Here is a 27,346-nt window from a genome sequence, read left to right on the forward strand (position 1 = left end):
TGTCTAGTCGCTGGAGAAGAGGCGCGAGGCGTGCGAGTGCGGGTCCATCGTTTCTGATTTATATACATATGTGCATATATATCCAGTCCGTAACTCCGCCATCCGATTCCCGTCCCGTTCGGTTCCATACCATACCACACCATCCCCATCCCCATCCATAGCATCTCATCCCCTGTGTGTGGGTTGATTCTCGTGATCATTTCGCGCTGGTTGCCTCGGCGAGGGGCTGTCACCGTTTAGTTGTGCGCTGGCCGAGCAGCGAGTAACATCCGGTCCACCGAGCCGATCCTATCCGATCCGATCCGATCCGTTACGATCCGATCCGTTACGATCCGCCAAACCCAATCCAAGCCAGCAATCCATGGATAGCTGATCGATCCGTGTGTACTGTGTGCGAAGTGTGCGTGCGACGATCGATTGGTTTACTTTTTTGTTTTGGTGTTTTCCGTGTGCCCTGGTCAAAAGCCCAGAGAGAGAGAGAGAGAGGGAGAGTGCGTGCCAGAGAGAGAGAGGGAGAGTGAAAGAGAAAGAGAAAGAGAGAGAGCAATGGAGGTGCTGAAGAAGGACGCCGCCCTGGGCTCGCCCAGCAGCGTCTTCTACCTGCTGCTGCTGCCCACCCTGGTGCTGTGGTACATCTACTGGCGGTTATCGCGGGCCCACCTGTACAGGCTGGCCGGACGACTGCCGGGACCCAGGGGCCTGCCCATCGTGGGCCACCTGTTCGATGTGATCGGACCCGCCTCATGTAAATCAACTAGACTAAGTGCCTTTTGCAACCTGACTTTGCAACTTAAGCAGCCACAACACAGGATATAATTGGCTTCACATCGCATCGAATTATTTGAATGCATTTTTTAAAATTTCTTTTGAGTACTGAAAAAGATATTTGTGGAATTATTCCTGCTGCTACTGAGAAATCGATTTAGAAACAACTTAAAACTTTAAGCAAACATAACTACAAGCGGTTTTGAAACTAAAAATGTCAGTACAAATTTACTTAAAGTAATATTCTCCTTGTTCTGTTGCTCAACAAAACGTAAATCCTTAATTAGAAATTAAAATCATAATCTTTGTTCAACTGAAACTTGATTGCAAGATGCGAGTCGCTTGGGCGGAAACTTGAACAGCCACTTTATTGATAAGAATATTTACGTGATTTGAAAAGAACTTTACGCACATCACATATACTAGGACACCACTAATCCTTTTCCCATAACATATAAGTGATTATGCAATAGGCCAACAGAAATGCCAAAAGAAGTAAATATACCAAATATGAAATATCCGCAGCGGTTTTCCGAACAGTGATCCGCAAGAGCGCCCCCTTCGAGCACATAGCCAAGATGTGGATCGGGCCCAAGCTGGTGGTCTTCATCTACGATCCGCGGGACGTGGAGCTGCTGCTCAGCAGCCATGTCTACATCGACAAGGCCTCCGAGTACAAGTTCTTCAAGCCCTGGCTGGGCGACGGACTGCTGATCAGCACAGGTGAGGAGGGGCACCCCCATTTTAGGGGGGAGGGGGGGGAGTAGGGGGCACCACTTGCCACTAATGCAATTTGCGAAATCATAAATTAATTAAGCGATCCGCTAGCCTGACAGTTGGCACAACAATGCCGCTATAAATAAAATCAACGTCGCAGAAAAGTCACGGAAAAAAATTACATACTCGTTTGCAGCGAAGATTTACGAATTTCCGCTCTTCAAATGATACTTCATACATCATAAATAATATTAGCAATTTTGGATTTGCTTAAAGCAATATTGCTTGGTCATAATAGAATCACTTAAAAATTGTTCATTTAACTATTTAACTATTTTCTGTTTGCTATAAAAATTTTAATGATGGAATTTGAAAGATTATGCTTTTGTTACTTGCATTACCAGCATATTTTGAGTTTTATCTAAGAGTAGTTAGTACCTTCGATCGAATGTAACCATCTATTGTTGCAGGTCAAAAATGGCGATCGCACCGCAAACTGATCGCACCCACATTCCATCTGAACGTCTTGAAGAGCTTCATCGAGCTGTTCAACGAGAACTCGCGGAATGTGGTGAGGAAACTGCGTGCGGAGGATGGACGCACGTTTGATTGCCATGATTACATGAGCGAGGCAACCGTGGAGATTCTATTGGGTAAGTGAACCGATCTGCAGAGCTACAAAGCTACAGATCCACAGATCTACAGATATAGAGATAAAAAGATATACAGATAAACAGATGAACAGATATACAGATACGGAGATGTAGAGATGTACAGATAGGTGCGATAAACGGATACGGGGATAGGGATAGCCATGCCGTGATTACACTAAAGTACAGTCAACCCACACGCACTCGCCGTCGCAGCGCTCATCCGAAGTACCCATACCATGGCAACCCAACCCAACCCAAGCCAAGCCACACCAAACCATACAACACCATAGCATACCATACCATACCACACGATGCCATACGATACCATAGCATACCATGAGCATACGATCCATACAGACGCTGATAATCATCATTTCAGTGCGGACACCATGCGTGCGCCCAAGTCGCCTAATCCCCGCTAGAAACATGCTACAGCACATCACTCCATACTACATACGTGGATATGGACAGATTATGGACACATTGTATGCCACACACAATTGAGTGCAGACCCATTTCCCTATATACTGACAAATCAAAAATTTGCCGCTTTTGTTGTGGCCCCACAATGGGAGCAAATGAGCTATACTCTTATGTATGTACATACATATATGTATGTACTTCTGCATATATGTATATATATATATATTTCAGATCCCGGCCCCCGATTTAACCGAATTATGCCAACGCAAGCGGCCAAACTGATGCAAACCGGTTGGCTTTGTCCCCCAAACGATCATGTGGCTTAGTTATGAAAATTCCATAATTAGGGGATTTTTCCAAGCTACAACTAGCTATTCTAACTAAGAGTTTAACTATGGTTAATGTAGCACATCGAAAGTTAGTAATGATAGAGTCCTTAGATGCAAAGCAAATGCTCTTGGAGTAACTTTGAATAACTATTGTAACTCAAATGGGTCCAAAGTTATTTGGGTTATGAAAGCTACTTAAAAAACATATAACACTCATATGGTATCCCAACTATAGCTTTATAGAGGTCTATAATAATAATCTAGTTCAAATTGACGATTGTTTAATGGGAATACCAGCAAAAATGGTATGCTAAGTGCAAGAGCTACACCAAGTTAACTCAAGATGCCAAAATCCTATTGGTTATAAACAACCTCATAATTCTGGATGCAGGTTAAGGTAATCGCCATAGCTTTGGACCACCCAAATGGGTGTTGTTTAGTATCACGGCAATGCCACCCATGCGGCCATACGCTTAAGGCCAAACACGTTTTGGGCCTAGAAACGCAGTGGAAAAGTAAAAAAGTGAAACCGCCTAGACAATTTGGCAGGCGGCCAATGTTAATGACATTGCGGATCGGAGAGGATTGATTTGTAGGCCATTGCATAATAATCCGAGCCCTGCACAATTGAAATGCAGCCAAGATTGCCGAATGCAATTGGCTCGGATTGCATTGGATGCAATGGGATGGGTTGGGTTGGATTGGGTTGGGTTTTGGTTTGGATTGGGACCTAGGCGAACCGAACTGCAACGAACCGAATGGAAATGGAAATGGAAATGCAACGAATGTGGGATTCGTACTCAGCTGCAATTAAAGCCGCACGTCGCACTGCCATTAAGCATTTAATCAGGAAAATTTGAATGCAACGACTGAGGTTGTTGTTCACGGCGATTATTACTCGTCTCGTATGGGGTCTGTGGGTCTGAGAGTCTGAGTCTGACGCAAACGGGCAATTGCAATTAGCAATTAAGACCTCAGCGAAACCAAATGCCAGCAAAATGCCTATGAGAAAGGCGGGCAAGTTTCCACAAAAACCAAATGTGTCATTGCATAAGGCGCACTTTTCCCTATTTCCTTGCTTTCAATTAATTTATAGTGCACTTTAAATTATAGATTATATATAGTAATATTTATTTTGCGACACGATGGCATTCACTGACCTATCTCATTCGAAGCTTGAGTACTGTCATTTTCCGTACATTTCAGTTACATAGTGCCCATTGCATTTCATTGTGAAAATAGTTTGTTAAATAAAGACTCCTTTTGCCAGCCGTCTTAAGGCGAAACAAATGCCAAATTCCAGGCTCGCATTTTTCCCACAGCACAAAAACATTGTACACACGAAGCGGACTTGTCCGTAAGCTCGTTCGTTTATGCTGTCATCTATAGATCTATTTATGCATTGTATCTACAATTAGACAGGCGGGATGGTGAGCTGGCGGGGAATCCGGAATCCGGGGGCTACCTCCGCCGCCTGTTGTCTGTTTGTTAAGTTCAATTGGCGCTTGGGTCAGGCGAGTGCATTCCACTTCCCCCCATTTGTGCTGGGGGTCCATCCACATCCACATGCCATCCCATCCGATCTCCTCGCATCCGATCTCGATCGCAATCTGCTCTTCAAATCCAGATCCGCGACTCTGCACTGAAAGGAAAAGTACGATTCAAATGTAATTGGATATTATTTTGTTTATTGTCTTCTTCGGTTCTGTAATATAAATTGTACATATTCCCCATTATTTAGTTATCCCCATTAGTGGCTTAGTGGCCAATATCGCCGCGTATAAATACAGACTTTCGGCCATTCCAGAGACTGCGATGGGTGTGTCGAAGAAGACGCAGGACAAATCGGGATTCGAGTACGCGATGGCCGTGATGCGGATGTGCGACATCCTGCACGCCCGCCACCGCAGCATCTTCCTGCGCAACGAGTTCGTGTTCACCCTGACGCGCTACTACAAGGAGCAGGGTCGCCTGCTGAACATCATCCACGGCCTGACCACCAAGGTGATCCGCAGCAAGAAGGCCGCCTTCGAGCAGGGCACCCGTGGCTCACTCGCCCAGTGCGAGCTCAAGGCAGCCGCCCTGGAGAGGGAACGCGAACAGCTTGGTAATGGTGGTGGTGGTGGTGGTGAGCTGAACCCGTTGGCTGGCAGCGAGGACAAGGACAAGGACAGGGAGAAGGAGAAGGATAAGGAGAAGGAGAAGGAGGAGCAGAAGGACAAGGAGAAGGCGGCTCCGGTGGCGGGACTGTCCTATGGCCAGTCGGCTGGCCTGAAGGATGACCTGGATGTGGAGGACAATGACATTGGCGAGAAGAAACGACTGGCCTTCCTCGATCTGATGCTCGAAAGTGCCCAGAATGGAGCACTGATAACGGACACGGAGATCAAGGAGCAGGTGGACACCATTATGTTCGAGGGACACGACACCACGGCAGCCGGCTCCTCGTTCTTCCTCTCGCTGATGGGCATCCACCAGGACATCCAGGATCGCGTGCTGGCCGAACTCGACTCCATTTTCGGCGACTCCCAGCGACCGGCCACGTTTCAGGTACCAACTAACCTCATACAGTTTGTTGTACTTACGCACTTTGAATTTCAAAATGCCCATTGCAGGACACACTGGAGATGAAGTATCTGGAGCGGTGTCTGATGGAGACGCTGCGCATGTACCCACCAGTTCCACTGATCGCCCGCGAGCTGCAGGAGGACCTCAAGCTGAACTCGGGCAACTACGTGATCCCCAGGGGCGCCACGGTGACGGTGGCCACCGTCCTGCTCCACCGCAATCCGAAGGTCTACGCCAATCCGAACGTCTTCGATCCGGACAACTTCCTGCCGGAGCGGCAGGCCAATCGCCACTACTACGCATTCGTGCCCTTCTCGGCGGGACCACGCAGCTGTGTGGGTAAGTCACAGATTTTACACTGAACAAAACTATATACATCATCTGTAATAAATGCCATGAATGGGGGTTGTATCATTGATTCTATATACATATATATATTTTGTAGGGCGCAAGTACGCGATGCTCAAGCTGAAGATCCTTCTGTCGACCATTTTGCGGAACTACCGTGTCTACTCGGACCTGACCGAATCGGACTTTAAGCTGCAGGCGGACATCATCCTGAAGCGGGAGGAGGGATTCCGCGTGCGCCTGCAGCCGCGCACCAGGTGAACCCGGTGACCGCGACGAACACGAGCTAGGCGAACCAGGTGGACCAGGTGGAGCTGGTGGAACTGGTGGCGGACAGCACACCGTACACCGAACACCGTACACTGTACACAATGAGCTACACAGAACGGACACTTATCCATACATACATATATCTCCACTTGTTGGCAAGTGATAGTCACCGGTTTATACAGTAATATTGATAATATTAAATAATAAATGTGCTCCCACACTCGATTTATTGAATAGTATAATGATTATTTTTTTGTCGCATTTAACACGAAAAGCAACCACAACTATCGTCATCTTCCTTTAATTGTTCTACTATTTTTTTTTTTTGGTTATTTAATAATTATAATACCTATTTTTGTGTAATGATTTTGACAATAAATCTTTTGTGTAATTATACAACTGGCTTTTTGTGAACTTATTGCCTGAATACATAAAATATAATTAAATGACATTTGATTTGATTTTCTTTGCTTATACTTTATGTTTTTTGTTTGAAATCCACAACATTCAAATTGGCGCGCCATGGCAGCATTAACCAACACTGTGCCAACAGGCCAGGCAATGTGGTATGTTTTGGTATTTATCTATCGACCGTCGGCCGTCACTAAGAGCGGCGTTGCCCAACCCACGAGCAGCAACCTAATCTGGCCATCTGGCAGCACTGGTCAAAAGTGACACGGCGACAGCGAACTTGAAAGCGAAAGTTTACAATTAGCGATTGCTGGCGTCCATTGCCGAACACAGGAGTCAGGAACTGGAGGAACCCATTCGCCACGATGTCGCACGCCATCGACGAACTGCAGGCGATCATCGCCGAGCTAAAAACCGAGCTGGAGGAGCCAAAGCCCACCGGCAGCGTCGCCAACAACAGTCGCCTGGCACGCGATCGCATCGATCGCATGTCCGCCGAGGTGGTGGACTCCAATCCCTACAGCCGCCTGATGGCCCTGCAGCGGATGAACATCGTCAAGGACTACGAGCGCATCCGCGACAAGGCGGTGGCCATTGTGGGCGTGGGCGGCGTGGGAAGCGTCACCGCCGACATGCTTACACGGTGCGTACACAGCACGAAAAGCGTGTTCCTGTATTAATGATCAATTGATTTCTTGCAGCTGCGGCATTGGCAAACTGATTCTCTTCGACTACGACAAAGTGGAGCTGGCCAACATGAACCGGCTGTTCTTCACACCCGATCAGGCGGGCCTTTCCAAAGTTGCGGCTGCAGCCGCCACGCTGAGCTTCATCAATCCGGACGTGGAGATTGAGACGCACAACTACAATATCACAACGGTGGAGAACTTTGATCGCTTCCTGGACACAATATCGCAGGGCGGACGGATAGCTGGCCAGCCGGTGGATCTGGTGCTCAGCTGTGTGGACAACTTTGAGGCACGAATGGCCATCAATGCGGCGTGCAACGAGCGTAATCTCAACTGGTTTGAGTCCGGCGTTTCGGAGAATGCCGTCTCGGGGCACATTCAGTTTATCCGTCCTGGCGATACCGCCTGTTTCGCTTGTGCGCCTCCCTTGGTGGTCGCCGAGAACATCGACGAGAAGACGCTGAAAAGGGAGGGCGTGTGCGCCGCCTCGCTGCCCACAACTATGGGCATTACAGCTGGTTTCCTCGTCCAGAACGCCCTGAAGTATCTGTTGAATTTCGGCGAGGTCTCCGACTATTTGGGCTACAATGCCCTCAGCGACTTCTTCCCCAAGATGACGCTCAAGCCGAATCCGCAGTGCGATGACAGGAACTGTATAGTTCGGCAAAAGGAATTCCAAGCCAGGCCCAAACCTGTGGTGATTGAAGAGAAGCCAGTCAGCGAAGAGCCGCTGCATGCCACCAACGAATGGGGCATTGAATTGGTCGCCGAGGATGCGCCAGAAAGTAATCCAACGCCCACTGCAGCCCCAGTTGTGGGTGAAGGGCTAAAGCTCGCCTACGAAGCTCCTGAAAAGTCTAGCGAAACTTCAGAAGAAACCGTAACTACTGCTCCCGCGGACGAGACCAGTCTGGAAGACCTGATGGCGCAAATGAAGTCCATGTGAATTGATTCCATACTCTGTATTTATAGACACTTTTTGTAAAACACATATTTTTTTTTGTATAAACTCCGCTTTGTTTTGTGTAAACCAAGTCATTTTTCATTTATCTACATATAAAATGTATTTCCATATAGCAGCTGGGGAACAAATAATTATATACAGAATTATCATTTATCAGTTTTAATATAGTATTATTTTTAGAACGTATACGATTTTTTTGAAGTGCTTATTTTAGCAGAAAGATAAATATATAGAATGCCATTTAAATAAAACGATGTCGGGCTTTATGATTTACTTTGTAATCACAGATTTCAATTTATTTAAATTACGCGGTCACAGCCTGCTTATGTTTAGTATTTTTAGTATGTCAGTATTATAAGCTTGCCCTATCTGGCAACACAGGCAGCTAGCCCGTTATCGATTCACAGCGATAACGATAGACAAATTGTTGTCGCGTTGTCACAAAAAAAAAGGAAGAAAACTCCTGCGAAAAGAGTTTTTCTGGCCATTTCACGCGCTTTTCTTGGAAATCGAGGACAGGAAAACGCCATAGCAAGCAGATAAAACATGGGCAAGAAGGAGGAAAAGACACAGCAGGGCGAGGAGGTGAGTAAACCAAATGCCGGCTTGGCATTTGGTCCATTGAGATGTGTTCCACGTCATTGTAAACTAGTTTACAATATATATATATTCACATAAACTAACTTGATCCTGTTTTATATACCCTGCCAGCTGGTAAAGGTCAACAAGTGGGATGGATCCGCGGTGAAGCACGCCCTCGATGATGCGGTGAAAACCTGCCTCCTTGGCGATCGTCCCCAGCTGAAGGAGCAGTTCGGCCTGGTCAACACCCGTTTGGCTCTCTGCGCCCTGGCCGTGTCCGTGGCCATAATGGCCCATGCCTGGGACTTCACCCACCCCTTCCCGGAATCCCGTCCAGTGCTGCTGTTCAGCGTACTCGCCTACTTTGCCCTCCTGGGCATTCTGACCCTGCACTCCAGTTTCCGCGAGAAGGGCACCTTTGCGGTGGCCCTGCAGAAGGACAAGGAGCGGGAGCGCCTGTGGGAGGCCAGCTCCGATATGCGCAAGTACGACGACAAGTACCTGCTGACCCTCAGTGTTCGCGACTCCAAAAATGGCAAGCGGCGCGAGCAGAGCAGCAACAAGTCCTGCGCCGCCTTCATCGATCAGAATGGCATCATCCTGGACAACCTGGTGGCCAACGAGGTCAACCGCCTGTTCAACGCCTTGGCCGCCGACAAGAAGAGCGCAGGCCCCCTTGTTTCTAATTAAACCAAATTTCCCACTTTTGTCTCATTAAACTGTACACTTTTGTGGTAAGCCGACTGTTTGTCTTTTGTAATAAGCGGAACAACTATTATATGAAATGAATTCTTTGATTTACAGCTTAATATAAATGTCTGAATCTGATAGAAACTTTACCATTGATATGTGGCTTATTTGGAACTGCTTAGTAAAAAAAAAACTGATTCCGGTGGCAGCGAAGGCGGAGAAAAGTGTGCCTAAACTGAAACTGGCGGCGATGAGAAAGCCACCACCGGAGGTCAGTGTCCACATTGCGCTGATTAGCCCATTAATATACAATTCACATTTAAACAGAAGTTAAACATCAAAATTTATTTAAATGCATTTTGGAGAATAATATGAATAATTATAATAATCTATATGAATGATGATCCCGAAATTTGTGAACTTCTTGCGGCCCTGCAGCTTCAACGCTTTTCAATTCTTCCCATTCATCAGCTCCTTCATCATGTCGCGAAGTTGCTTTGCCGACTTCTGCTTCGCAATCTTCTCTTTCTCCATCTTCTTCCTTGCCACCTGCTTGGCCATCTTTTCCTTTGTCATCTTCTTGGCTATCTTGGCCATCTTTTCCTTTGCCATCTTCTTGGCCATCTCGGCCATCTTTTCCTTATCCATCTTCTGCCTTAGCTTCATCTTTCTCTCCTTATTTTCCTTTTCCATCTTCTGCCTTAGCATCATCTTTCTCTCCTTCTTCTTTGCCATCTTCTCTTTTTCTATCTTCTCCTTTGCCATCTTTTTCTCTATCTTCTCCTTTGCCAGCTTCCTCTGCTTTCTTTCCAAAGATTTTAAGCTGGCGCTGTGAAGCTGCTTGCTGGAAGTGGTTACCTGGTGCTCGCCCAGGTCGTCCTGGGAGGGATTGGTCATCAGATCCTGAGATCGCTGCTTTGTCTCTGCCTTCACCAGGTTCGGACGGATCTTCATCCTGTTGAAGGGCTTGGCGGACAATCTATCGGCATCGCGTTTGCCGAGTATAATCGTTTGGTCCACACGAGGTGGAATGTCATCTTTCTTGGTCGGCTTGAGCACCGTGGTTTCGGATAACAAGCCGGTCTTCCTACGCTTTTCGTGAGGCGATAAGGATGCAGTCGGCATCGAGAATTCGCCAGATCTCATCTTGCTGGACAGAGTCTTGGGCTTGGCCGCAGTATTCTTGACCACTTTACGGCTGGCCGGGATTGGCTGCCACACATCAAGCTTGAAGAGTCTGTCGACATCGCCATCGCCACCTAAGTCCTGGGAACCGAATTTTTGGCCCTCATAAGGCTGGCGCATTGTCATGTCCATGTACACATCACCACCACCCTGCAGATTCAACTGAATGGGACTAGGACGCACTGGCTCCGGTGCGGGGCTCTCAACGGGCTTCTGGGAGGCCACAGTCGTGGGCCTGGACGCAGTCAAGCCCCTGGAGGAGCCTCCACGACGGCAGACGTTCTGCAAAGTGATTCTTCCAGCATGGACTTGCACAACAAAACGCTGAGTCTCGTAGCCAGGACAATCCACGCGAACAATGTTCGTGCCATCGATCAGACGAATTTTGAATTTCATGGCTAATTTCTCGTAATGGTAGTGGAAATGAATGCAATTTGGTTCGCTGTGCGGCTATGCCCTGCTAGATGACTCGGCAAAAAGAATGTTCTCCAAAGAAAGTTAAAATAGGTGAGAAGTTTGTCCGCTTCGACGTTGTGACCCGGTGAACGAATCTGTGAAAAGGAATTTTTTCAAGGAACGTCCTTCAAACGTCAACTTTCAACAGTCAAGTCGACGTACTCGATACTTTCGAGGTGTCAGGGGTACGACAAAATAGGGTAGTCTCCAATTTGGGGGAATACACAAATTCAAAAGTTCGGTTTCCACTTAAACGAGTGAGCACACGGAAATCCATTAAATGTGTTGAATACCACACAAATCTGTAACTTATATTATTATTATAGATATATGTATGTATGGACAATGAAATGATCTATGATGAATCGCCAACCTTTAAATAGAATATAGAGCTTATATTGGTAACTTCGATAACAAAAACAGTGTGTACGGCGCTTTACTTCTATAAATAAGTGCATATTATTTATTTAAATACGAAATACTCCTTTTCTGCTGGTCCTCCCCCCTGTTCCACCATTCTTTTCGGGTTTCTCGCGATCCGATTTTCTATTTTCGCAGTGGCCAAGCATTTTTCGTAGGTCAAAAGCCGGATCTGCTAAACTTGAATGGTTGCCAAGAGGAGTTTTTGGCGAGTTCGCGGCAAGAAAATCCACCGCCCGGCCAAAAAAATTTACATTTCGAAACAAAAAAAAAAAGAAAACCTAAGGAGATCCGGAGACGACATTATTAATAGACGGATGCTAAAGGTTTTTGCACTTGGTTTATTTCTGGTGCTCCGCATTCCTGAGATGCCGTCGTGGTGACAAAAATATATGCAGCGCACACGAGAAATGCAAACATAACGCATATCCACTGCATATCCCATCCAATCCGATTACACCGAAAGAAAATTTCAAAATTATGATTTTTAATCAGAGCACACACATTTAAGTGTTCTTCTAATGTTCATTCTATCTAATGTATTCTATTTTGAATTATCTATTATTATTAAACTTTTCTTAAACTATACTTTAGATCTGAGTAATAGTTTAAAGTGCACGAAAAATGTGCACTGGCTCGCAAGTGGAGCACACACACATGCGTGCAGGCGTTCACACCTACACACGGCGGGAAAACGAGGCGGGAAAAGTTGGAGGGCGAGGAAAAGCCAGGGAACTGCAAGCATAAATATAAATATACATTTAAAATTGAGAATTCAATAAAGACGCGAGGTGCCAACTATTTGTGGGCTGTGCCACGCCCACACGCCCCGAGAATAGGCGCCACACAAAACGCACATTGGATCCCAAAAATAATAAAGAGCAGGTTTCCTCTAATAACAATAATTGATTAATTGAAAACATGCTTTGAATCTGACGCAGTGTGACCATGTGCGAAAAACTAAGCTTAACATTAAAAACGTTTAAAATAGAAACGGTTCACGCCTAATTTGGTAAGGTCAAATTATGTTCATAGAACCGTAATCATAGTTCTATATAAGTTGTGATACCTGAAATGAAATGTGTCAAGTTATATTTACCTATTTCTGATTTATCTCAGCTCAGATACAAAAAAAACCTGTACTGTTACGAACCAGAGCTGTTAACTGGCTTTCGGTATTTTCTGGTATATTCCGTAGTGCCATTCGCCAAAGGGCTGGCAACAGCGTGACCAGAGGCACTTTCAAGAAATACCAGGCAAGAGCAACAGAGTTATTTTCATGGTGTGCGTTCACTTTACGCGAACGCGAGTAATTGAAATTTCAATCCGCCAACGAACGGTTCGTGCGCGCTGCTCCGCTGCGAGTTTCTTGTACCTCCGTGCCTCCGCAAAGCAAAACAAAAAAAGAATAAAGCCTGGTCAAAATCTGCGAGCCGTTTTTCGCATAAAACCCTTTCTGAAAGGAGCAAGAGGAAGAAGAAGAAGTTGAGGAGGAGTTCTTCGGAGAGAACGGTAGTTAACTGGCGAAATACCGAAAATAACAAAAACAAAAACATAACTAGCAGCAGCAGCAGCAACAGCATCACACATACATACACACGCGGGAATTTTTCGGGCCTCTCTTTGCGCGCGTGTGTGTGTGCTTGTGTTGCAGTTGCATAGTTTTTGCTTCTTTACTTCATTTAATTCATTTGTGTTTTTGTTGTTGTTGTTGCTGTATTGTACTGGAATCTTGTCTCCTTCTCCCCTCTCTGTCGCTCTCCCGCGCGCAACGTATTCCGCTGAATTATTTTGAAGCGTGTGTTTTATCACTAAACTACAATTTTTTTTGGTTCTGTGCAGTTGAGATTTGAATTGTTCGCCCCTCAAAGAAATAACAAGTTACCACTAAAATTAATAGCCAATCAAACGAAGGATTAAATAAAGCCAAAAATCGAAAGAAGATTCGATCTTCAAACACACTAACACATACACACACCACAAACCCCCACACACACACACAAAATGTTCACCGAAAAGGGAATTTTTCCCATTGGCGACGGACTTTTGGATGTGGACGCCGATCGGCTGAAGGGACTCCTCGTCTCGTGTCCCGACATCAACGAGATCTACGAGGTGGAACAGACGCCGTTTGCCAGGTGAGTTTTTAGTTTTCAGTATTCAGTTTTGAGTTTCGCAGTATTATTCTCCTTTTCCCTTGCCAAAAAACCAACCGAAAATAAGAAGTACAAAAAACAAGTTTCTCGCATCTCCACACAGAGAAAAAATTGGCTAGAAATGTTAGCATTTGATATTTACACTTTCATTCTTGGGGAATTGTGGTCAGAACCATAGATACAGTCCATATCGCAGATATATGCAATTAACTACAATCTACATAATTCTATTTCAAAACTAGGAATTTTAATTATTTGTTTGAGGTACTAAAATACCATAATTTTTTCATATTTGTATCTTTTGTTGCTCGTTTAATTTGCTTTTTAAGCTCGACTTCTATTGTAGTCTAATCCAATTAAATGTGAGTGCAATGTGCACCAATTGTGATTTTATTTTAAATCCTATTTGTATCCTATTATTATAAAAAAAATAATCCAATATAAAAATATGCATAACTCTATGCATCCCTTGCTTATGATTTTCAAAAAAAGTAGAACCTAAACTTATTTTGCGATTACAAATGAAGGTAACTGCTTCAAAATCACAGCCAAAATCAGCGAATTGATCATCGTTTATATATATGTATGTATATTTTTCTTTTTGTGTTAAAGCAGCTGCCAAATACAATAAAAAATAAAAGCGAAATCCCAAAACCACCGAAACAAAGCTAAAAATGTTAAAGAAAGTCAGTGGCGAGTCTGTTTTATTTTTCTGAAAAACTTCTGCGTCTCAAAACTTGTTTTATTTACTTTTTTCTTCTTTCTTGCGACTCGCCTGTGTGTGTGAGCTTCTACTCAACACACACACATTGACATGTGAACGGGAGACAAAAAGAGAGTTTTGTGTGGATAACGGCACAGTGGTTTTGTTATGAAAATCGAAATATTTGAAAAAAAATACGTATCTATTCAGTACGATTTGGTTTGGGAAATAACTCTGTGCCCTAAATTGATGAATTTGTACGCGTTTTTTTTGGTGGAGCTTTGAAAATGCGTTTAAAATCCTAAAAAATATATATACATATATTTACCATCAGTAGGTTACGTTTTTTATTTTTCTTGTTAATTGGTACGAAATATGGCCAGTTTCGCGATTGTCTTTCTTATGCACTGTGTATGTACATGTACCAAGAGATTTAAGTTCACTTACTTACCTGATTTCGGCTCAAGGGTTCTGCCGTCCAGTTTATTATGTGGAATTTTAGATTTGTGCAACCACTGTGCACCTCGTTCTGTTTCTTCCTCTTCTTGAGTTTCTTTGCCTGCTTCCCTCTTCCGCATCTTCCTCCCTCTTCATCTTCCCTCTCATCTTCCTCATTCTGCTCCCTGCCTTTTCTCCCTTTTTCTCACTTCTCCAAAGAGCAGCTGTTACCGTTTGCTGGCGAACTGACCCTCATGCACCGTCTCTTTCCGCGTCCCTCAGGCCCTCTCTCTCCCCCACCATATGGTTGGGACAGCACTATCTCTTTCTGCCAAGTATCGCTCTCCTTGTCTCGAATGCCCTTTGACTACCTTTATTTTCAGCTAGATTTGCATTTTGTACCCCTTTTCATTATAATTACTTCGCTCTGCGCCGTGTTTTTGCCTCATTAGTTTTGCATTTCGACGTTTCTTTAAAGATCTTCAGACTCCGCCACCCACTACACCCACGCCCCCTTTTCGCCCCACGAAGGTCGTTTGCTTTCGAACGCCGTGGTTTCGTGCTGCCCGGGACCCCATCTATCATCGTATTCCCCCCATTCTTTGATAAGCGTTGTGTTATCAACCAAAAGAAAAAGGAAGAAAAAAACGAAAATTAATAATAAAACCTAAATCCCAATCGACGTTTTTGAGTTTCGTAAGCAGTCAGGCGTATGAAACTCAATTTTTCTGTCATCGATTGTGGTCCTCAAATCGTAATTCTTATCAGGGAGCCGATTCCCCGAAGTGTTTGTTGTAAAAACAAAAACGCAGTGTAAACCATTTACTCGCATGAGATGGGGAAATATTTGTGAAAAGTAGTTTAGGAAACAAAATCATTTTAAAGGCGTACATATCACATTAAAATGAAATGCGATCGCAACAATTAACTGTAATTTTCTAATTTAGTTGTTTGCCAAAATTTAATGGATTCAAATTTGTTATAATAAATGCAACTTTCTCATAAATGTTATGGTTTGCTATTTCTTGTTGATCACTTTGAAGTCTTCAAATTTCTCTATTTTATAACAGATTTGATTTTGCTAATGTGCTTTTATTATGTTTTATTTATTTTATACCATTTTTGTGTTGTATATTTTCACTCATAATGTCGGTGTTTCCCTATCAAAAATTTAAGTTCTCTGGCCCGTAATTTATATATATTTTGTATGTACATATATACATATATTATAATGTAACTCCCTTGGAATTCCGATGCCGAAATTGTCTTATTTAGCAGAAGTAAATGTTCTGCCGCAGACGGGTTATTTTTCCTTGGTAATAGTGCTCTTTTTTCTTCTTTTTTTTTTAGCCATTTCGTTTTGGTTTCTCATGATTCTCTGGTTCCGTATTCGCTCGGTAGCAACTTGTTGCTGCGTTTGCTTTCGTTTCACGTTTAGTCTTCACTTTGTCCAATTCATTTTTATATACCTCATACTTTTTACTATTTCTTTTTTTGGGTCGTTTGCTGGTTTATTAAAGCCTAATTTTTAAATGTTTTGCCGAAGAAATGCGTTCTGTAGGCCACTAAAAAAGCTTTATTTTTTATCAGACGCAAAGAGATAAGGAAAACCAGGTGAAGAAGGTGATTTAATGGAGGGGAACTCTATTTCTTTATCGCTCCTTTGCAGTGCGATAAATATCATTATTTGCCAGCAGAAAATCTTCCGCAGAAAGGGGATTTGGCTCAAAATGCAGCAATAGTAGAGGAACAGTACATGTTAAGCCTTAACGTTGTTGTGACAGATTTACTACTAAACTTGGAACGAATTAGAATATAATTGGTACATTTCTCACCAGAAATATATTCAATACAATGTAATATAATTACGCACAGAATGTGTGTAACATACAAACGTAACTAAAGTTGCTAAACGAATCACAAATTTTTAGCGTATTTAAATTAGCCCCCCCATGTCACAATGAATTTCGCCCCAAAAAAAAAAAGGAAAAATAAAAATGTTTAACCCTAATGACCAGAGAAATATAAGAAACCTGCCAAAATGGCAACATTTGACAATTGCAAGCCGTCAATCAATGCGTGTGGCAAATGCAGGAGGAGGAGGAGAGGGGAGGTGGTGTTGGATCGAAGGGGGATTTCTGATTTCTGCAAGCCGGAATGCCAAAAAATGTTGGCCAATTGGGCGACGCACATATACAATGTTTCTTATAACTTTTGAGCTGTGCATAATTGGACTTGGATGGATGGGATGATGATGTATGGAAAAATAAAAAACCAACTTTATGTTGCTGTTGTTGCTGGCTTATGGCCCAATTTATATGGTAAAAAAAATTGAAGAAAAAGAAATACAAATTGACAGCGAGACAAATGAAGTTGTGGACACCGGAGTTTGGGATTTGGTTGCTGGTTTTTCAGTTGTCTTTGGCCATGTTTGCCTGTTTGGCTATTTGGTTGTTTGGTTGTTTAGTTGTTGGACTGTTGTGGCTGCCACAAGACTTCACAAAGCCCACTTGACTTCAGCATTGGCACATTGTCCAGTTTTTTCGGAGCCCGAAGTTTGGCCTTTCAATTGGAAATTAGGACGCATTTTGTGGGCAGTCGACCGCTTGCATAATGGAAATTTTATTCAATTTTTTGTGCAAAAATATAATGTGTGTGCCTGTGTGTACATACATATGTACGTCGATTTTCGGCAGAGAATGCGAATCAATAATAAATAACAATAATTACAATTCAATTGAAGCTCGCACACGAGGAAAGTCGCACCTTTGGGAGGCCTTTATTTACGTTGGATTGAGTTTGGGATATATATTTGTCCATTTATCCATTTATTATTTACATGTCTGAAAATTGAATATTTGCCTATGCGACGAACATTAAATAGTTATCTTCAATGTTTTTATTTACCGAATGTAGTTCCTCATCTTCTATTCTTTCCCTTGATATATATCTATCTAAATCTCTTGATGAATGCATGGAATTTCACCGAGTGTTAAAAGTTGCGCAGATGGACTTACCCACTGAAAAGCGAATTTTCCTACCAATGCGTTTGCCCCGTTTTCTGAGACCTAACATAACCTCAATGAGTGTGACTGACGTCACGGGAAAATCAACCCCCAGAATCCCAACCAAAGCGAAGAAAAACCAGGGATAATGGAAAGGTGGTGGAGCAGGCAGGCCGCCCACACAATAACAAATACATACCCAAACAGCTGATAGATGACTTTGGGCCCATTCCATTCCATTCTCGGTTTTGGTGCCCTGTTTGTGCCACGTTTTTGCCGCTGGACTCTCAAACAAATTTGTGCGTGGGCGAGGTTCAGCCCCCAGGAAAATAATATAAAAGCCTATTATAGCCACCCTTCTGCAGCGCACGAACATCATTTATTCTCCAGTCAAAGTTTTCTCGTAATCCAAGACGCCGCCCAAAGGGGAATAAAAATATCGATCATATTACGGAGCTTGGGCTGAGAGAGTAGGGTGCCCAGGTTGGGATGTGCCTATCGCACATCTTTGTGTCCTTAAATGGCTGGAGGACCCATTGACAAAGTCAACAGGACTTGAGATTTACCATGTGTGTGGGGCACAAGATATAGGGGTAGTTGGAGGAGAGACTTCCTTATAAAAGGGGACAGTTTTGAGTGGCTTGTGGTTGAAACTTTGCTTAAATGTTGCAGTAATATTAAAACTTGTTCTGCAGAATATTAATAGCTCCTATAGCTTCTCTGAAGTAATTTCTCTTTGGATATTTCAATAAAAAATGTGTGTGTGTGTCGATTTTTATTTGTTTATCTGCATTTGGTGGTTTGTGTTAATGCATTTGTTTATTTGAAACGTACGCATTAAAATTCAACTTTAACTGCCTGCCTGATGATGCCCACCCACATTAACCCATTGGGGCCGTTGCTCCTTTGCGTTTAGCCTTTTTCTTTATTTGCAAATTAATTTTTCAAATTGCCATTTTGGCTAATTAAGCGAAACCAAGTCGAGACGCCCACGCTGCCAATAATTTATTGCCTCGCATTGATACAGTTTTGATTATCGCTTTTATGGCCTGCAAAATTGAAGAAGAACTGTCGATGATGAGTTCATTTTAATTGAGTTTTTCAATATGCCCCACCGAGTGGCTCTTGCCAAGTTCTTCGGGGGAAGGGGAAGGGGGAGTGTCAGTCAGCAGTCAATAGTCAACATTCGGAATTTGGAATGTTGGGGTAGTTTACTGGGAATGCGACCTTGGTTTTATATTGGGGAATGATGGAAATGGAAATTTCAGTTCTGGAAAATGTCGACGGGACATGGAAACCCATCGCCACTCGATGAAAACCAAAACACCCTTCAGACCAAAAACAGACAAATTTCCATGGTGGGTAAACAGCAAATGGTGTGGTGCTTGGTTTTAAGATACTAGTATAATTATGTTATAATAAAACGCACCCGCTTCAGGAAGCGAAAGCATCAACACTTTTGCGTTCGAAAACAAGAAAAAATTGTGTTTTCTTCAGATAATTACCGCGTTGACAACTCCGAAGAAAAACAATTGAAGACTGAAGACTAAAGACAGAAGACTGAAGACTGAAGATAATAAAAGGCAAGCGAGAAGACATGAAATCGAGAGGAGAAGACGCCGAAGAGCCGGAGCTACATAGATATGTAGAAAGAGACAAAAATAATCACCAGCAAAGCTTGAAGAAAGTGCAATCAACATATTTGCCTCCGTTACAGGGCACGTTCAATATAGTGAACCATTCCATGTTAAGGGAGTTTCCATTCATTAGCTCTGCAATGCAATTGTAATAGTAGCTTCAAGTTGTATTTTTTACACAAATTCTTAGCATTGCCCAACGTATTTGGGTTGACTCTTTGCAGTGTCCACTGTGGCACAGTGAAAATAGGGGTAAATTGCGGCAGCAAAAACGTGAGAGGCAGATATCAGAGAAACAAAAGCTGCTTATCAAAAGAAATGCAAGAAAATATGTGTTTCTGTAAACATTTCCTTGTTGTCAACAGTGAACTTCACTGGGTGGAAAAATTCGGGGGGATGTTGAAAACCAACCTTACCCCCCAAAACCAAACAACTAAAACCGAAAGGACGATAAAATAGATGACAAAACATAAAAATTAGAGGAGATGTTCTCGACCCAAGTGAAATGTCAGCAACTCCAAAGTATTTCCAAAAATAAATCGTGTTGTCGACAACCCTGGACATTGACATTAAATAAATGGCCAGGGATTGCAACCCTTGAGCATGTGGAAATGGAAAACCACCTACGCTCCCACCCCACCGCTCGTTTAATATTTGTTTTTCGGATCTTTCTGACTGCTACAATGCACTGAGAAAAAAGGAAATCAAGCATGCACCACTACAATAAAATGAAGTATTCAATGCAGACCTTAGTAAGAGCTAAATCTAACTCTTGCTATTTTCCAAGTTTACAAGTTTGTCTCGTGTGTGCAAACAACAAGACTTTTGTTTAGTGATCCATTTCCCACTCCATGTGACATGTGTTTGTCTTCCTCCTCCACTTGCCCGCTGCATTGAACTTTAATTGCTCCCATAAAACCCCCTGCCACATTGCCGCCCAGCGCCCCTGGCTCGTTCCTTTTGTTGATAAAGCTGCAGCTGCATTTAATGAGGTTTTTGGCTGTCATTTCGACGGGCATAGGGATGGGGATGGGAATGGGGATGGGCATGGGCCAGGGGGATGGTTGCCAAGGGGCAGTTGCAGGGGCAGGGTCATTGACAGGGTGACTAAGTCATGCTGACAGCTCAATGTGAACTATGCCCAAATGGCACGACAATTTGGCAAAGGCAAAAGGTAAACAGAAGGGTGATCAATGAAGGAGGGTTGGAAATATTGAGCCTAATGGTAAGCCACAAAAGCCATGAAATTAGGAAATGGATTTTAGCCAACAATCATCGTTAAAGTTCTGAAAATACCACATATAGTTTATTCCATCGTCCGAATGTCAAGGACAAGTCGAAAACTTCCTTTTGGTCTAATGAATTCGTTTGGTTTTTGCGCACAGCTTATTATTATCTTTTGTTAATGTTGTTTGGCTTGATTTTTCGGCTTCAGTTGCTTGAGCAATTTTTAGGCCATTTTTTCCATTTCCGCTTGACGCGCTGTTAGCTGGCCTTTAACCTTTTAGTTATGAATTCTTTGTTACCCCACTGTTTTTGGCGTATTTTATATATGCTTTTAACTGCCTTTTTGTGGTTAGTTGACTTCATTCAGGGCCGTGCAAAGCCAACGGAGTTTGAATGTGCAATGACCTTGACAGGGGGACGCTACCCCTCCCTCCCCATCAATTGAGTGGTGGTTCTTGCAGATTTGATGTTCACATATATGTACATAGTTCATTACATCAAGTTGCTATGGCAAAAGAGTTGGTCTGCAAGTCTCGTGATTACAGCACCTTTTTTTTTCGTAATATTTGTACGGACCAGCGGAATTTTATCTAGGCACACAAACAACATACCTCGACTGGGTGGTTTTTGGGTGTTGAGTGGGTGGCTGGTGTTTTCCCCCCGACTATTTGCCCCGTCTTACCCCTTTATCGTCGCTTTATCGTGGCCTCCCTTTGTCTCTGTCTTCGGTGAGAATGATAAGATAATAAAATGCGACTCCGCAACGCGAGACATTTTTCGAATAATTTATTCGCCGACTTCTGAATGCAGAGTGAGAAACGCTGCAGACCTTAAAATCTAAAAATATCTAAATAGCAAACACCAAAGACTTGAATTTCAAATCCACTGCTGAATATTTCTCTCTGTAGCCGGTCAGCTTATATTTCTGCTCTACATTTCTGTATATATAGATATGGTTCCCCTGCACTTGAGTCGCATTTTCACTTACAAAGCCCGTGTGCTTTTCCATTTTCCTGCCGTCTAACCTTCGCCCTCCGCCCCCTCGCGTTTCCATGGCTCACAATTCCTAATTCTTCGGCTCAATGACGCATTTCATTGGGGGGAAAACAATTTGGTTCTTGTCTCTGTTATATTCTTTTTTTTTTATACATTTTTTTTTTTGTATGTGCCATGCCAAATGCAAAAGTCAAAATAAAAAGCCGTGGCCTGTTGACATTGACATGGCCATGGGCAACAAAAGGAGTCATTTTTTGGCTTTATTATTTTTCCTTTTTGCTTTTTTCTGCGGGGGATGTCAGGAAAGGAACAAAAGTTGGCAGTGGATTCGTTTTGAAAAGTTCAAAAGTGAAGGGAGCTTGGGACGTACGTATTCCTTTGTCCCTCAAATGGAACTGACTCACATATGTACATAGGTACTTGAAATGGAGAAAAATAAAAATAAATGGGCAGATCGTTGGCCTTCGATTCGAGTAATATTAGCTAATAATAAGTGCACTATTCGATTTAATATTCCTCGTTAAATAACATCGTAAATCTCAATAAGTTTGTGGTATATACCATAGTTCATCTAGCACTTTGTAGGCATTTTATTACAGATTTCCACTTTTGCAAGCACTTTTTAGAGAACTAGTTCGGTTTGCTGACTGCACAGCGGATGATGCAAGTTAGTTGTTTCGTGCGGTGTTATTCAATCGCCGACAACAAAGTTGTGTTGCGCATGAGAAAACAAATTTCCATATGACGACGAGGGGACTTTGATCGGGACGGTTCGGAACGGAGCTTAAGGGCTCTACTGTATCTCCCTGTTTTTCGTTTGGACTATATAGTTGAGTTCAGTTTGAGTTGATAAGAAGCGATGATAGTGGAAACAGAACGGGCGCTGATAATGAAACTGGCAATTTGACATTGGCTTGATCGAGGAAAAACTACGAAGCTAATCAAGCGATTAATCGATCAATCAACTGACACTGAAATTAATGAGCGGCACACACACGCACATGAAAAGCAATCGAAACGCTAGACCGACCGATATCTGTACATACATTATATCCCAACTATATAGAGTTCAATTCCAAAATTGGCCAGGCACAAAGGTGACAATGAGGCGGGCTTTTAATTTAAAGCTAACAAAAAAAATGCATTGGATTGGATGACGCATGATGGCGGCGGGAAGATTGAAACATTTCCGCTGAATTAATTATAACTGGAAAACAAAATAATGGGAAGCTGTCTCTGAAAATGCATTCGAGTGACTAACAAACCACCAACAGAAACAAAAAAAAGAAAGAGAAAGAATAAAATAAGTCCCGGCACAAGTGCAATGCCAAAATGGCATTGGGCCAAGCCATGAAAAAGAGAAATAGAATAAAAATAAATCAAGAAAAATGGAAATAGAAATAGAAACCAAACCTCGTGCCGCAAAGCATAGAAAAAAGTACAAATAAAATCTGAAACAGAATTGGAAGCCAGCAAAAAGCCAAGTTTATGGTCAAGTTGTCCCCTTACTTTTGGCATTCACACTGGATTCGATTTTCTGCGTTCTCTGCGATTTTTCATGTTTTTAACCCTGAAGAGCAGCGGGAAAAACTGTACCCATCCGATATCTAATCGATGGTCAGGGCAATTAGTCTGCTTATCGCCAGAGCGATAAAAACGCTGGCCGATAATAATACGAAAACGAATACGAGCACTACAAAAATGCTATGCCGTATTTATGCACTTTACTCAGCCTCTTTATTTTTGCAGTGCTTTTTATAGACGATACGTGCCAGGTGAAAATCTCAGGGCCAGTTTATAAGGGATATGAAAAAGTACCGAGAATCTAATATAATTTAAACCCTCTCTTGGTGAGAAACATATAAAATGTAATACTTAAGTTATTATGAAAAAATATTTAAAAATTCGGGAATATATTACTTTTGGTAATGCTTTCGATTTCCTATCGATATTATCGATAACTTATTTGGGAAAGTAAGTAGTTTCTTAACAAGTGTTCTAGTTTATTGCAAAACAGTAACCACTTAAAGTTCTAATGAGCGGCTGTCGTGGGCAAAATTCTTATCAACAATTAATTCGAAAAAGACAATGTAAGCTGCCCTACCCAAACCGCCGACCACAAAAAATGATGACTAATTTTAAAATGCTAACGGTGCAATCTGGCGACGAAATTTCCGCACTTCACGCTCGAAGTACAACAACAAAAAAATAAAAAAAAAAAAGAAAGAAAAAAGCTGGCAAGCCAATTTACCGTTGCATCAGAAGCCGCTAACAGCAACAACATCAGCAACAGTAACAACTACAACAGCAAATGAAATTGTCTAATTGCCGAAGCAACAGGGCAGCAACTTTTGGACAACTTTTGGTCAACACGGCGTATGCGCAACATTTTCGGCCAAGCAATGAAAACAGTTTACGTGATTTGCGTGAACAATTGTCGAACAAAAAACCCACGAAAAAGTGCACTTAAAAAAATCAGCAGTTAGAAAAGCGTTCAGAGGAAGCAGATAAAGAGCCGATTTTGTTGTTATTTTCGCTTATTGCTGTTGAATCAAAATAAAAAAAGAAGAGGTAAATAAACTTCTTATTACTCGTGGGCCGTCTCTTGGTCTCCCCTGCTTGTTTCGTTTGTTACCAACTTTTTACCTGCCACCCTCCCCATTTCTTAGCCTTCTTTTGATCCGTTCTTACGACTGGTTTATATACCCTTTAATAAGGTATTTCAGACATGGGCAAACGTTGGCAATGCCCTTTGTTGTTGGCAACGAAACATTTCCATGCTTACCAATCATTTAAACTGTTAGAAACAAAAGTATGCATTTGATGAGACATTTTTGTATTTAATGTATTATCCAGGGTGTGTAATCTTCAGCTAACTGAAGCCAACTCCATTTCTTGTTTGTTATAATTTTCGTATGCTTATGTTAATTTTTCGCTTAACAACAATACACAAAAACAAAAATTGTTGGCAAAAAACGTGACATCGTTTTGGGACTTCAAAATTGGTTTGCTGCTATTGCTGTTGCTGTTGTCTCTTGTTGAAGGCTTTAACCCATGTTGACCCTGCTCCCCGCTCCCGCTCCCTCTCCCCCTCTCTATGTCTATCCCTGTCTCCCTTTCTTTTACTCACCTTTTGCCTTGTGTGTTGCCACACACTGAAAATGGCAACAATATTTTTCTTTTTTAACTCTTTTTTTGTTTTGTACCGCTTCGGGGGCTTGACAAATTTGAAATTTTAATTTTTACGGTTTTTATTTCGAGTTTTTTTTCGGCGGTTTTATGGGAAATTGTTGCTGCAATTGCTTTACATCCGAAACGGATTTTTTGTTACTAGCTATTTAATTGAGAAATGATTATCATTAGGATATTGAGAAGTCTTCCTACCGTTTCATATTCAACTGACTTTGATTATCTAATAGTGAATATTCCCTGATTCGAATTCCTTTGTATATTGTAGTCAAGATTGCATTTACATTTGCTTATTTATTGCCACACTTTGTGCGAATTCCTTTGGCTGGCAATATATTTATTTCGCTCCCATTGAAATGATCTCTGCATTCATTCATTGATAATTCGCACACTCATTCACTCTTAACCCCTTACGAAACAGAGGAAAACAAAACAGCATTGCCCACATGTGTGGAAATGTGTTTCACTTTTTAATTAGTTACATATATCTTGGTTATTTTTTTTTTGTTTGTTTGTTTTTTGTTGATTTTTCGTTTTATAATTCTGTTTTCTGTGGTTTTTTTTTTTCATATTAAATGAATCGAGAATTATTTTGCAATTGTTGCGTAGTTTTCTGGTTGCATTTTCTTCTCTTTGGCCGATGTAATTGCTTTAATTGTTATTCAAGAAATGCGCCGACTGCCCGTTTTCCCTCGATACCGCGATTCGCGATTCTCGATGAAATTTGCCCACCAACAGAGACAATTAATGGCTTATGGCTTATTTTGCAATTTGTTATAATTGAGTGAGTGCAATATGCAATTGCGATAGATCGTGCGTTGGGGGCGTGGAGGGGTTAAGCGGCATTCGGTATTCGCTTCAAGGCGACATTTGCTTGACTGCTGTTGCTAGGAAAACCTGGCATGAATTGGCATGATTCGACACCTTAATGCTCTATAATTTCAAATAGTATTGTTATTAAGTCAAAAGGGCGACTACTAACACCTCTAAACTCTTGGAATCAAGCAATATATAACCATAAATACCTTTGATAAATAGCAACCCTTTGGTTTTCTACGAAAATATAGAGAAAGCTTCTTGAAAGTGTAGAAACCTTAATATTTTATCATTTAAGCAGTGCATACCAAAATTCAGATCGGTTAGCTAACCGAGTCGCAAGTTACCCATAGAACCTACGATGAAAAACCGAAAAAGTCTTTTCAAAGCACACACACAGACACACACTCACACTAACACACTGACACCCCGCAGCACACTCACTCACGCACGTTCCGCACTATAAACGACCTGGCATGTCAAGTATACAAATTGCAGAAAAAAAAGAGAGAACACCAGAGAACAGAATAGAGTCAAGAACGGATTGCGGAGGAGAGATCCGATCCAACCGCACCCGCAAGTAAAATATAAAAAACAATATTATAAAATGCAAAGAGAAAAAATACAAGCATAAAAAAAACATAACGTGGAATGCAGGAAAAGGCAAATCAAATCAAATGGACAAACCAAAGGAATGCGGCTTTAACGATCATGAAAGAGCGAGACGGGTTGATAGTGATAGTGATAGTGAGAGGAGGGGGAGGGATAGGGGGTCTGAAGATGCTGTCAAGGTCGTTGGTGTTCGCCTTGAAACCAACAACAACAAGAGCAACAACAGCAACAGCAACAGAGATGCAGCGAATGGAACTGCCAAGAAAACTGGTCAGTCTGCAAGAAGATGCAACCAAGCAAAGCGCAAGAAGAGCGGCGAATCGGAGATGGCATCGTGCCGTCTCTTTCTCGGCTTCCTGTTAACCATCTCTTACCCAAACCCCATTGTTCTTTGAAGAAGCAAAAAAAAAATACAAAATAAGTAAATACAAAAAAGTACTTGACTAATTAGCAAGCACCACGAAAAATGCTCATGATCATGATGCGAAGATGATGTTGATGGATCCCCCAAAAAGTCTGTCCGCTAAATCACTACCCAAACAAATCTGACAAATGGCAACGTCTTCTTCATCCACCTCCTCTTTCAGTCTCCTCTTTACATAATTTGCACGCTTCAAAGATTTTTGAGCCGAAAGGGTTTTTTGAACCTCTCCCTAAATACTGAAAAACAAGACAAATTAAAGCGATCCATTAACAACAGTTCAATGGACTGGGAAACTGGGAAAGAACAAGGCCACCTTATGGGTATTTAAATATACGAAGAAATATGTAGAGACGAGCTGAAGCTATAAAGCTATAACTTTAGATTCACAAAACTATCTATGCAACCAATAATAATTCAAAGGCCTCTAGGTCAATTTTTGTGCAGTTTTAAATCATATATTTTAAAGTACTTTTTGTGCTATAGATCATTAAAGCTGGCAACCTTCCGTTTTCCTTTCTCCACCTGCTTGTGTTGACTAATTAAATGACATTTATTATCCTTAGCTAACCAGCTTGAAGGTCTCTTTGTGATTGGATAACTTGAAAAATTTAAAAATTGTTAATATTTTCGCATTTTTCGCTGGCATTGTTTGTAGGCTCCTCTTTTGTTTGGG

The 27,346-nt window shown here is 42.3% G+C and overlaps 4 protein-coding genes across 5 annotated transcripts in view; all 4 read left to right on the plus strand.

Annotated features, from left to right (window-relative positions):
• Positions 1-63: 63 nt before the first annotated feature.
• Positions 64-6,377, plus strand: LOC122623799 (cytochrome P450 4g15). Its single transcript, XM_043803136.1, has 6 exons — positions 64-745; positions 1,291-1,488; positions 1,953-2,135; positions 4,695-5,437; positions 5,503-5,794; positions 5,901-6,377. Exons 1-6 carry the CDS (start codon positions 547-549, stop codon positions 6,062-6,064), a joined length of 1,779 nt encoding a protein of 592 aa, XP_043659071.1. The 5' UTR covers positions 64-546; the 3' UTR covers positions 6,065-6,377.
• A 337-nt stretch (positions 6,378-6,714) lies between these two features.
• On the plus strand, positions 6,715-8,203 carry LOC122623800 (ubiquitin-like modifier-activating enzyme 5). Its single transcript, XM_043803137.1, has 2 exons — positions 6,715-7,127; positions 7,186-8,203. Exons 1-2 carry the CDS (start codon positions 6,850-6,852, stop codon positions 8,117-8,119), a joined length of 1,212 nt encoding a protein of 403 aa, XP_043659072.1. The 5' UTR covers positions 6,715-6,849; the 3' UTR covers positions 8,120-8,203.
• A 328-nt stretch (positions 8,204-8,531) lies between these two features.
• LOC122623801 (signal peptidase complex subunit 2) lies at positions 8,532-9,821 on the plus strand. Its single transcript, XM_043803138.1, has 3 exons — positions 8,532-8,722; positions 8,849-9,453; positions 9,524-9,821. Exons 1-2 carry the CDS (start codon positions 8,684-8,686, stop codon positions 9,407-9,409), a joined length of 600 nt encoding a protein of 199 aa, XP_043659073.1. The 5' UTR covers positions 8,532-8,683; the 3' UTR covers positions 9,410-9,453; positions 9,524-9,821.
• Positions 9,822-12,740: 2,919 nt separating this feature from the next.
• The window catches only part of LOC122623798 (death-associated protein kinase related), a 54,780-nt gene continuing 40,174 nt past the window's right edge, over positions 12,741-27,346 (plus strand). Inside the window, exons 1-2 of one of the 2 annotated variants that reach the window (XM_043803134.1) lie at positions 12,741-12,982; positions 13,313-13,608. In XM_043803134.1, coding sequence (XP_043659069.1) covers positions 13,475-13,608 — 134 coding nt within the window. In that variant the 5' untranslated portion in view covers positions 12,741-12,982; positions 13,313-13,474. The remainder of the gene's footprint in view (positions 12,983-13,312; positions 13,609-27,346) is intronic. The other variant, XM_043803135.1, reaches the window with a different exon arrangement.

This window comes from Drosophila teissieri, chromosome X, assembly GCF_016746235.2.
Source record: "Drosophila teissieri strain GT53w chromosome X, Prin_Dtei_1.1, whole genome shotgun sequence".
Lineage (NCBI taxonomy): Eukaryota > Metazoa > Arthropoda > Insecta > Diptera > Drosophilidae > Drosophila > Drosophila teissieri.